Source organism: Lynx rufus, unplaced genomic scaffold (genome assembly GCF_022079265.1).
Source record: "Lynx rufus isolate CCGP_SWC_20201006 ecotype Redwood Valley unplaced genomic scaffold, mLynRuf1.p SCAF_7, whole genome shotgun sequence".
NCBI lineage: Eukaryota > Metazoa > Chordata > Mammalia > Carnivora > Felidae > Lynx > Lynx rufus.
Genome location: NW_025814889.1, coordinates 30,168,087 through 30,180,701, shown reverse-complemented (window position 1 = coordinate 30,180,701; position 12,615 = coordinate 30,168,087). Strand labels below are relative to the sequence as shown.

Below are 12,615 nucleotides of genomic sequence, written 5' to 3'. Positions count from 1 at the left end.
AATTGACGAGAGCTTGATGAAAAGAACCAAACATTTACCACCCAGTCTATTCTTAATGGCGGGCAAAGATTCCAGCCCTGCTAGGGAGGTCTGTGTCCCTTATTCCTCTGCAGTTCCAGTGTGGGAGTCTATGGGGCTCGGTGTTGCCCACCCAGGGCCTCCGCCTGGCATTCTGGAAGTATGCTCCATGAATCTTCCCTTCACTGAAACTGGGTCCTATCTAGTCTGGGGATTTGTGATGCCAGGAAGAGTGATGTGTTCGTGAGATCAAAATAAAATCAACCTAGGAACACTGCCAAATTCTTCCTCTGTCTATCACTTATTCTCATATAAAGGTCGGTCTGTCTCCCTTGCTGGAGAATTGCGGAAATCTAAAACTGACCCTTTTCAGCACTTAAGCGGAATCTAACAGCAGAGGAAAGAGGTTGTTAGCAAGGACAATTTGCTCTGTACCAACCCACTAGCTGGCAATTATCAATCAGTGTGGTAGGGCTCCATTCCCCAGTACTGTGTAGAAACTAAGAAGTCTAGAAAAGCCTCAGATCAGGTAAGCCCAGAAAAATCAGAGGCAGAACTTAAATTTGATAGTTCCCCCCAAGCACTTAGTGCAAGTCTTATTAGTTGCTTGGAGAAAGCCTGGCTAAAGTGTTCACCGGTGAGCAAGAGAGAAGACAGGAGTTTTTTGGGTTTTTTTTGTTTTTGTTTTTGTTTTTTTCCTGCGTGTCGACACGCTGGAGGTGCCCTTCCTCCGGGAAAGGAGGAAGGGAGCCAGAGGGGGCGGCGAGGTTGCAGAGTGGGGGTAGTCCCTCTCTGAGCGCCTGATCTGGTGGCTTTATTTGTTAGCGCGGTGGGTCCAGGCTGGGAACTGCACACTCAGCAGGGAAAGGGGAAGAGAGATTGGCGGCAGTTTTATAAAAACAATACAGCTCAAGTCTCCCGCGTGTGCCCCCTCGCTCACCCCGCGGAGGCACAGTCCGGTCAGAAACGGCTCCCTGGAGCTAGTGCGGCCTCCTAGTTCCCAGTAGGAAGAAGGCGGGTGTTTGCGACTGGAGGACGCCCTGATCGCTGCACACCCCTCCCCATTCCCCTTCTCTGTCAACCCGCCAGGTTCTGAGAGGCGCCTTTCTCTCCGAGCCCGGGACGGAGGTCGCTCGGGGTCACCCCAAATCTGATGATGCCGTTCGCCCTGCGCAGCTGGGGCTTGGGACTGGCGGGGGTGCGCTGGAGGCAGAGAGGACACGGGGAGGAGGCGACGTGCGCCTGTCGTAGCCAAGCGCCGGGGCTTTCCTCCGCAGCGCCTGCTCCCCCGGGTCTGCGCTGGGCGCGGCTGGCGCCCTGGTCTCGCCTCCCTCCCGCCCTCCCGCCGGCCGCCAGGGCCCCCGGACGCCGGGCTGCCCACGGCCCCGCCACTGTCCCTTCCGCTCAACCCGGGCATTTGACTCCCGGCCTCGTAGCGCCACCTCCCCACCCAGCGCCTCCCGGGGGTCCGAGAGCCAAGACTCGGGAAACTGGTGAGGGGAAGGAGGCGCCCTGAGGCCGGGTCTCCAGCTTCGAGGCGGGGGCTTCCCGCGCGCCCGCAGCGGGAAGGAAAGCTGGACCCGGAGAGAGCGCGCGGTGAATGCGGGCGCCACGGCTGCACCTCCGCCCGGCCACTAGCCCGCCGGCACCCCGAGGGGCGCGCGCCATCGCGCGTTGCCGGGCCCGCGCGCCTCGGGCTGCCCTCCTCCCGTCCCGCCCCTAGTTCTTCCGCCAAAACCCTTGACCAGAGTCTCCTGGCCAACATTCTTAAATCTCTTTTGCCAGCTCTTTGCGCCAGGTAGGAATAAAGCTCTGCTTTCAGGGTGTGTGCAGAACGCCTATTCCCAGAAGGTGTAGTGACCTTTTCACCTCCCGCACGAACTCTTTGGGAGGGGGGTCCGAGGGCATTTACCCTCTCAAGGGCCTGATCGGTGGCCGAAACGTTTGTTCCCTATTCTTGCTATCCATATCCTCAGAGGCCTTATGCAGCAGTTCCGGGAAAGCCTTTGGGGATGGAGCTGGGGGGCATCCAGTCCACAGTGAGGACGCGCCGCCACGGGAGGTGGGGGTGGACAGGAGCTGGAGGACTGGCATGACAATTGCTTGTGGCCTGGGGCGGGCACCGTGCGAGCCCTGCCAAGAGCCCTGCTACCCCGCTACTGTTCTCCCTCCCAGCAGAGGCACAGAAACGGGGGCCCCTAGACCCCTAATTGCCAACCCCCGGGAACACCTGGGCTCCAGAGAGACAAGAGTCTGGGCGGGGTCGGACGACGGCTGCCCCCTAGCTGAAGACGCACCACTTCCCACCCTCCCGCGTTCCCTCTGTCCCGGAGGAGAGGGCCCCAGATCTCAGTTAACAATGGAGCCCCCGGTGCGCGGCGGGCACCCGGGCACCACTGGCGCCCGGCAGCGCGCCCTGCTGCGGGACAGGGAGGCCGTGTGCGGCTGCAGCACAGCCTCGCCCGCTCGAGTGGTCTGATTCGGATTTACGTGGCAGCGACACTGTCAACCCTTGCCTGGCTCTGTGGTGCGTCTCCCACTCCAGCCTAGCTTTCCCGGGTCTCCCTCGTCCTGGCCCGGAGCGCCAGGGGAGCCCTGCTCCTCCTCGCCCCGGGCCTCGGGCCGGCACAGCGGGAGTGACCGGGCAGGCCCAGCGCTCCTCGCCGCCGCGGGTCGGGGATTTGGAGTTGCTCGAAGCTGTAGCCAGTTCCCGGGCGCGCCGCACTCCTCCGCGGCCGGATCCCGGCGATCCTCCACCAGCGGCCGGGCTCTCCCCCGGGGGTCCTGAGCGAGCGCGCAGAGGTAGGCTAGCCCGACCCAGTCAGTCGCTGGCACCGACCTCGATGCTTTCTTTCCAAACACACACACACACACACACACACACACACGCCCTGGGCGCAGACCCCCCAACGCCTCCCTTCCCGTGGATATCCTTCAGGGCCTCCAGGAGAGACCGACAGACGGACGGGGAAAGCACACGGAGGGAAACTTGTTCCTTCCAGTCTCCTGTCAGGCAATTACTGGCGAGCCTGTGCCGGCAGAGGGGAGGGAGGAAGCGAGGGAAGGGCTCCAGAAGGGGAGGGGGAGGACGAAGGAGGTGGGGGAGGCGGGGGTGCAGTTGGTGAAACTCCTCTGTCTCCCGCTCATCTTTTCATTGCGTGCTCCTCTCCTTCGCGCAGACACCCCAGACCTCCCCTGGGCGCCAGCTCCTCGGCTCCAACGGGTCCAGAAACAAGCCGGATTTTTTTTTTTTTTCTGGAAATTGGCTTTGGTGTGTTTCCCTACCTCCCTCCTCCCCCGTCTAGCCCCCCCTCCTTTTTTTTTTTTTTTTTTTTTTTTTTTTTTGAGACATGGCCCGGGCAGTGGCTCCTGGAAGAGGAACAAGTGTGGGAAAAGAGAGAGGAAACCGGAGCTAAATGACAGGATGCAGGCGACTTGAGACACAAAAAGAGAAGCATTTCTCTCGGATCAAGGCATTGCATCGCTGCTCTCCTTTCTCCAAGACGGACTGAGGATTTTACGGCCCTAGGCGGAGTTGAAGCTCTTCAGATTGTTTAGATTCCCCGCTTTGCTCTATTTTCCCCGCACGTTCTGGTTCTCCCGCGTCTGCCTGGGGATCCGGCGAAGGGAGAATGGAGAGGGGGCTGCCGCTCCTCTGCGCCGCGCTCGCCGTCGCCTTCGCCCCGGCCAGCGCTTTTCGAAACGGTAAGTGACAGGCGGAGGCGCGTGTGACAGCGCGGCGCCCGGGCTCCCCCGCTGCCCGCGTCCGGCCGGGACTCGGGCTTCCCGCTCCAGCCACGGGACTCACGCGGAACTGCCGGGATGCACCGGGAATAGCCACCTCCTGGGCGGAGGAAACTTTTGTCCAGGAGGAGAAATAAAAAAATAAGAACGGTCGGTTCGGGGCAGGAAGATTTCAAGTCCTCCGCCTCCCTCCCCAAGTTGGTTGTTTGGTTATGGGGGTTTTCCTACCTCCGTTACAAGGCAAAGCTGCCTACCTTCCCAGATCAGCACACCAATTATCTTAATAATGTTTCCTCCCAAAGGCAATTAGATGAGACTCCCTTTCAAAAATCTGATGGCTGTTGAAAGTTAATGAACACTTTGCCGGGAGAACTTCCTGGTTGTTTTGCAGCTCTTTGAAACCATCTCCTCTGGTGGGTGCCTGCAAGAGATAGCGGTTTGGGGTTGCTGGACCTCCGTCCTCTGTCTTTACATATCGCCCCTCATCTGTCTGAAGTATGAATGAAAGTTACATAGTGTCAATAAAGGAATCTGATATATACAGTGTAAGACACCGGGATATCTGAAAATCCCTAACCTAGCTACAGCTTCCACTTAGCTTCTAACACCACTCACTGCTAAGTAAATGAAAGAGTGCTGGGTTATAAACAGTATTCTGTAAACTAAATAATGTATTTTAAAATGTGATCTGGTTGTAGGCATGTTTAACTTACACTTTAAAGTAGGTGAAGGCAAGGATATGGAATTATCTTTACAGTAATTCTTCAGCAATTATTATTAACTATTTATCAAATATTTATTTTTGTCTGGCTTAGATTTCAATCAAAGTAATTAGGGAAAAAAAGAACACCCACTACTTACTGTGGTATATTGTTTTAATAAGAGGCCACAAGTGGAGGGGTTCATACCAAGAGGAATTTAAATCACGTCTTTATGATAGGAGTTAATCTCTCTAATATGCTTTTTGGAGGTTTTGTGATTGAAGCAATAGATTTCCCCCAACAGCCACCAAGCAGTGTTCTAAAAGAAAAGCTTAGAGGCAACACACACACACACACACACACACACAAACACACACACACACACACACACACACACACCTGTAAATATGGAGTTCAGTTTATTAATGAACCTGAGTTAGTGGCATCTTTCTATAATCTGGCTGGCAAGGGATGAAAAACATTCTCCTCCAATTGAAAGAGGTCAAGTGGTTAGACTTTAGAAATTACAGTAACCCAACCTCTGCCCTCTACAACTCCCGAGATTAAGTCCTTAGTAGGGATATTCACAGGATGGATTCGTAGCCTAATGCAAATAGCTTCCAGACTTTAGATTGTGAAGTCCATGGATATATATATATATATATATATATATATATATAGTATATTTTTAAATTTTCTTAGCAGAAATCTGGGGAATGCTGAGAACCTGAGCTCCAGTCTGTGAGCTTGCCTGGTTAAAGCCATGTTGCTATGCGTTCAGTGACCAGAGCCAGTAAATGCCTCTGTAACACAGCAGACGTCTTAAAGCCATGTCCACCTCCTCCAAGTACCAGTGTCTGCTAAATTAATTCATTAACCTTATTTAGGTCTAATGGTCCAGAGTCATTAGAAATTGCTCTTTCTTAATCAACTGTTAGAGAGATTTAACAGAGCCAGGGAGTCTAGCAGTCCACATTATCTTATTACACTGTCACTTTCTCAGAAGTCACAGATTAAAGAGCTCTGGTGTGGTACCGAGTCTACCTAAATGTCTTCTGAAGTGACTCTGTGGAGTGACTAGAAGCAGTGCTGTTTTATTTCACTCCTCTTACGGATGCCAGACACTGCCATGATGTTTGTATAGAGCTGGAGGAGACTTAATGAGATGGGGTCACTTTCCAAGTTTTCTACACATTTGAAATAATGGAAAAGCCTCAGTAGAATCACATAACAGAGTCCAACATGATCATTAGTTGAGATCCTGAACTCTAGTTGCAACATTTCTTCTTGGCAAACCTTAAGCTTTTAAAAGCCAAGGCAAAGGAAACCAGTAGAAGGGTACCCCCCAGTCTAAGAAACAGGGTCAGAAACATCTAGCAATTGAGAAAAACAATGTGATTTATATTGTCTTCTTTTTAATTTATGGGAAATGATTTCTGTAATGCATGTAGCTTTATGCATTTTTGATGTGCACTTCATCTTTCATTTCCATTTGACCTGGTTTTCCTGTAATAAAATTCTGTAGATTTATAAATTCATGCTGAGAGCAAAGAATGCCATTCTCTTTCCACAGGGAATCTATTAGATGCAATATTAAAATCTATATATACCATTACTGAAAATTTGTGATTGATAGGCTTATATATTTCACTGCTTTCATACCTATTCCTCTTACATAGTTTATGCACCAAATTTTTATTGCTTAAAATTAAGCATCAATAAATGTGGCAGCATTTCAGGCTGAGACTCTCCAGCATGAAATCCATCATAAAAAGTGACAATGAGAATCTACGCTGAACAATAAAGCAGCCCAGTGACTGGTTTATTTGGCTCTCAGTGAATCACTTCAGCATTTGGTTTTTGTTTTTGTTTTTTAAATGAGGGCTCAAAACTAGTAAGCTCACCTTTCGCAGAATGTGAGACTATGGCTTACCATACCCAGACCTCATGTGTGGTAGGATTTTTTTTTCAACATATAGGGAATTAGAATTAATGCCGGGTGGCTATTTATTTTTCTTTCTGCCCAGTAGCTTTGATCTAGTCTCTAGGACTGAACAACTTTACTTGGAGCGGTAGAGCAGAATTATTTCTGCTTCACCAAATACACTTTGTTCTCTGTTGATCTGGATCTCCAGAGCAGAGATAACTCAAAATCACTTAGATTTATGGGCAGATAAAACAACAACACAAAAGGTTTGGCTTTAAGCCAATCGAAATCTTGGATGACAATCCCCACTGATCAATGACATAGACCAGGCTTATCATCAAAAAGCCACACAAGGGGTCGAATCACTTCTTTTAGTCACCTTCCACTCAGAACTTGCTACTTAATGCGATTACACTTCTTGGGGGATAATTAAGTCTAGTAGAAGCTCCCTGGGGACCATGTTAACATCCATTGAGAGGATTTAATGTTTTTAACGCTAGAAGACCTTTTTTCTTGGGAAGGAACTTTGTGGGGGTAAGGGTGGAGTCCTGTCAGATGTCAGTCTACTTTTCTCCTGTGCTAACCTTCCTGGGATCAAAGAGTGTTCCTTGGTGGGGGGTTGCTATCAGTGCCACCTGAAGGGCCTGTGGGGACCTCTTGGAGTTCCCCCTACAGAGTTGTGGAATGTTTAATAACCAGTAATGTTTGTATAAAGCTAGAATACCTAAATGGTTGTCAGGGAAAGATTTACTAAAATGTTATTTTTATTACAGATAAATGTGGTGATACTATAAAAATTGAAAGCCCAGGGTACCTTACATCTCCTGGTTATCCTCATTCTTATCACCCAAGTGAAAAATGTGAATGGCTGATTCAGGCTCCTGACCCATACCAGAGAATTATGATCAACTTCAACCCTCACTTTGATTTGGAGGACAGAGACTGCAAGTAAGTGAGAAAGTATTTGAACAGGGCACCACACCACCATCTAGTGGTCATGGATGCCTAAGGGGGGGAAGTCTGTGTGTACAGTATGGGATATAAATGGATCCAGGAGGGATTCTGATCTAGGCCAGATCGTGTATCAATGGTATGGAAATTAAATTATGTTAAGTAATTTCTGAGTTCCCCAAACTAGCATATTATGTTTAAATGTATAATCTCTCAATTTTTTTTTCCTGGTAACACTTATGGTTTCAGAACTCTTTTGTTAAGAAATGTATATTTACATTTCTTTCTCTTTTTTTTTGTTCCTGGAAAGGGGAAGAACTAGAAACCCAAACTTTCACTTAAGATTTTTATTTAATATTGTGGGTTACTAACATATATAGCATCAACAGATGATGAGGTTGGGTATTTTTTAACAAATCTGTGACACATTTTGTGATTTAAGGACTGAATCTTATTGAATTTGACATGACAAAAGCAAAGTGTCATTGAATAAAAATAAGGCATATAGTGTAAGCTGGATGAGGGGTTTTCGTTGTAGACTAATGATTGCAAGTGTCTTGTGGAAAATGCAAAAAAAATGTTAATGCATAATGAATACAATGGGGCTCAAATATAAATTATTATTTCATCTATCTGCTTTCATCTTGCTAACGCCTTCTACTGTTAAGTAAATAAGCATCAATTTATGCCAGATTTCCTTATTATCAAAATATCCTCACTATAGATACAGTCTAAATTTTATCTTTTCACTTTATATGAATGAGCTAGTGTGTGGATCTTGCTTTGCACAGTGTAGAAAATGTGTTTTAACATTGCAGGCAGCAGTCTCCTCAGATCCAGGATTTGCTCTTCTCTCTGGACATCCACGAGACCACCTGTCTCTGTCTTGTCCGCGTTACCACACTCTGCCACCCTGCATGTGAGGTGTTCTCCAGACACTTGAACCTGAATATCTACCTTTAATGAATGTTTGGATAACGAAATAGTTTTAGCCAAGGAAAACAATCTACTTAAATCTCAATTCTAAAGTGTTTCTCGGGGACCAATATGTTTTCCCAAGTTTTAAAATGGATCAGTTTGATATAATTCCATACGATGTGAGTAGGCTATGGTTTCCATTGGATATAAACATTATTATGCAGGCACGTTCATTATTAAAAATGTTCTATTTGCAAACACATAGCCTTTTTAGGGAAGAACAGAGTAATATGAAAACGTTCCCACCTGTAGGAAGTCCTTAACGACCTGTTGAGTTGGTGGGGTAAACTAGTGTTTCATGGGCAGGGAAATGAGGTCATCAGGCTAATTCAACATTCTGGTACCTAGAGAATTAGCATACATTCATACACTGTTGATCAATTTCCAAATAATCAGCATACACTAGAGTGTAAAAAAAGTATGCTGATTCCAATTTAATCCTTGTTCTGTGCCTCAGGGCATTATATTGACTTCTTAATCTTGTATGAAAGTTGCCATTAATAGAGTGTTCCAGTGACTGCTAAGAAACAGGGAGTTTATTGTTGTTGCCAATATTCTGTATGGTGGTTTTACAGCGTCAGTCACCTAGAGAAGCTGGATGTTTGTTCTCTCTTTCATTTTATTTTGTTTTATTTTTTGCTTTTTGAAAATATTTAAACTGCTATAAGAGATATTTTTAAGAGATGGTAAAACATGTTCAAGTAATAACATTTTTCCAAAGATAAGATGCCATTACATTTTAGTAAACTCATGTCTACTAAATCCTGATCTGAAAATCATGACCACATCTGCATATGATATAATAGCTAAAACATTCAAAATAATCAGTAGTCAGTAGCAATGGTGTGCTGGTAAGGGTTGAACAACTGGTTCTTGGAAGGGGGTGGGTCAAGTCCTCATTTGTAACATTTGCCAATTTCTGTAGTGTAAATATTCCCACCATGGCCAGTTTCAAACTATCTATGTGATGTCACTGTATGCAGACTTGCAAAGAGACGTGCATGAGGGGTTCTTGTGAGCTGGTGCAAGCTGGAGTAGAAGTGTATGAAGGGGAAGCCAGTCAAGTGAGTTAATATGTGTTAAGTGCGTATCACAGTGTCTGGCAGGCAGTAAGTCTGCAATAACTATTTGCTATATCATAATGGGAGGTGGAGGGTTGTGGAATTGGAAGAGCACTTTTTCAATGTTCTTTCTTAAACATGACAAGAAAAGGGATAATTATAATTTATAGCAAGGGAAAATTTTAGTGATATCGACAAGGTATTCAAGAAACTGACATGACCAAGAAGATTGTTGCTGTTGTTCTGATAGAGGCGAGATTTTTCAAGGCTACAGAGTGAAGTGGTTTCTTAACTGTAGCGAGTAGGGATTTGTTCTCTGTAAAGGTGCCATCTCCTGGCCAGCCTTGAAAGGCTGATAATATTTAGCCTGATGAAGTCAACGGAGATGATGGCATAGAAAATAGCTTTGTGCCCTGTTTTGAAGTGTTGCTACCTGATTGTCTTATCAATAAAAATTCAAAAAATGATATAGGAAGAGCAGCTTAAGACATTGCTGTCACTATATTTTCAGGCTGGTCCACATGTGACTCCTGGTCACTGTTGCATGTTGCAGTTGAGATACAAGCGTGGCACAATTCTGACAATCTTTTGTGAAGGCTGTGAGAATAATCTACAGCTTTAATTTAAAATTAAAATTCCCTACAAAAATGAAAAATACCAATAACCCTTGGGAGAACAAATTCATAGGCAAAAATTTTTTGTTGGATGTGCAAGAGCATAGTTTCTTTGTTTTTTACATTTTAGTGGGTTTGGGGTAGGTTTTTGTGTTTTTTTTGTTTTCGTTTTTGTTTGTTTTTTTTTTTGGTCATTTATAATAGGCTCCTTCCAAAAACATATTTGAGTTGATACAAAATTAGGTACAATAAACCAAATACAGTGAGCTGGCAAGCTTTTAGTAATCATTCCTGTTAAGATCAAACTGATTGTCTTATTTGAGATATTTAATATCTTCGCCTGTTTCAGCTACATTTTATGTCTAAGAGCAGTAAAAAGTCCAATGTCATTGGGTTATTGGCAAGATAAAATAGGGTAGTGGCTATGAAAGCCCTTTGAAAAGTTAAAAAGCTTCCCTCAAAAGAAGTTGCCACTGTTATTATGATATCTTTAACAACTTGGTGATGGTTAGAACATTTAGAAATATGAAACTTAAGCATATGTGAAACTAAATACATAGATCCAGTAATGGGATGATCCACATAAAATATACCTGGCAATTTCTCTTGAAGCTTTCTAGTATGTGTACAGTCAACTTCCACCATGTGAAAGTTTAAGAAATCAATTCCCTAGCACATTTGCTTATTGAGGAACATCCTTAAAACCCAGGTAAAATTCCTTTTGTGGAGTGAAGGGATGGATAAGTAATTAAATAGATTAGCTCTGGTAGGAAAAATATTTACTTATTTAAATTGGTATTGTTTTATTTATAATTAAATTAAAAACTATGTGTAATTTTTAACAATATACTAATGCAGTACCAATTTTTCATGTGAAGAGCTCCAAGACCAACCCAACACATAAGCACTATGAACCTAACCTTACAAAAGGTTTTTAGAGTGGATATCAAGGCGTTACTTCCTTAGGGAAAATGGATTTGCAAGTTTGTGCCTGATAATTTTAAAATGCAACAATCTATGCTTCAGGTTGCAGTATGAAAGTCAGGTTTCATTACGAATAAACATAAAGACATACTATTATAACTACCAGAGTTCTTTTATTGAACAATGTATAGTATTGATCAATCAATCAATCAACCAGTAGGGCAGTAGAGAATCTGTCTGTGGCTAACATTGCACTAGGACGTTTAGCTAGAATTACCACCTGGTTTTATTGTTATGTTGATAAAAGAGAGGTGGCTAGAGAATATTCTGAAGGAGGAGAAGGTATGGAAGGAATGTACCAGTAAAATCCTCCATACCTGTAAAGTGTCAAAGCATAGTTACAAACAGAAAAGAAAGAAAAAGGCAACCTGCTGAAGTGTTTTTCAGAAAACAGTGTTCATTGTGACCTGTAAATGGTTTTCAGCATTTACGTTGAGCTAGTTAGCTCTTACTCAGCTACAGTTTTCTTCAGTGGTAAAGCAGACATCTTGAATCTCATAAAACTTTATATCTGCATAATAAACAAGAATGTCATTGATACAGTAGTTAGAATTTATGGAGCTTTTCCGGTTTCCCAGCAATGCAAACTATCAGCATGATAATTTATAATGGGTTGTGACAAATACTGCTGAGCAAAGAGGTGTGTGATTACATTCAGATCAGATGTCCTCATCTAGGGAGCAATAAAAATTTCACAGACTTTGGGTTAAAAACATTAAGAAAATGAATGTGGAGCTCCAGAAAGAGTCTAAAAAGGTGGTAGTATTGGAGGGAGAAAACTCAGTAGTGGTCTTCTTACTGACTGGTTCCTGGTTCCAATGGCTGATTTGTCAGTTGCTGTTTTGCAGGATTTCACCAAGACACAAGCTAACATGGTACAGGTGATTTTTGTCTAGAAGAGATTTGTAATCTGTTCTTTGTGTAACCAAAAGGAGGGTTTTTTTCTATTTCAATGCAATCAAAGGAGATTTCACTCTTGTAACTTCATGTGAAGTTTAGTTATAAGAAAATTCTAACTAACCAGAGATAATACTCAAGTTTGGGCATTTTGTTGGAATAGATCACACACTGTTTCTTTAATGCCACTTTTAAAATTACCTAAGTTCTTACGAACTTAGAAACACTGGTCATTTCATTTATTTTCATAGACTGTAAACTCACTGAATGAAAATTAATGTTATGCTAGTTTCTCAGGTCTGATAATTTCCACCAATTTAATTATCCAATGGCCACTTTGTCATTTATTGCCAATTTGGGGAAGTATAAGTTCCATTTTTGGTTTCCCTGAGTGCTATTTTCTGTTTGTCTTTTCTTATTTTCCTTTGTTCCACATGGGTTTTTTATCCCCAATTAATTTTGATTTTTTTAAATGCTGCATTAAAATATTATTTATCTTGATTGGTAAGTTTTTCATTTTTTTTGTTTTTGAGGTGAGTGCCTTACTCTAGTCCCAGTCTTGCATTTTAGAGCATCACTTACACCCAAACAAAGTCTTTGTTTTATGGAAAACAGTGAGTATTTTAAACCAAAATACTTCTCCATTTTCTATATGAAATATAGAAGTATAGGTTCTTTTAATTAAGGTATGATATGTATGTAGAAAAATACACACAGTGTGAAGTTTGATAAAATTTTAT

At 44.1% G+C, this 12,615-nt stretch overlaps 1 protein-coding gene across 4 annotated transcripts in view; it reads left to right on the top strand.

The window, feature by feature from the left end:
• The first annotated feature begins 3,650 nt into the window (after positions 1 to 3,650).
• NRP1 (neuropilin 1) overlaps positions 3,651 to 12,615 on the top strand; it is a 134,694-nt gene continuing 125,729 nt past the window's right edge. For all 4 annotated transcript variants that reach the window (XM_047066727.1, XM_047066725.1, XM_047066728.1 and 1 more), the window contains exons 1-2: positions 3,651 to 3,723; positions 7,164 to 7,338. In XM_047066727.1, coding sequence (XP_046922683.1) covers positions 3,651 to 3,723; positions 7,164 to 7,338 — 248 coding nt within the window. The remainder of the gene's footprint in view (positions 3,724 to 7,163; positions 7,339 to 12,615) is intronic.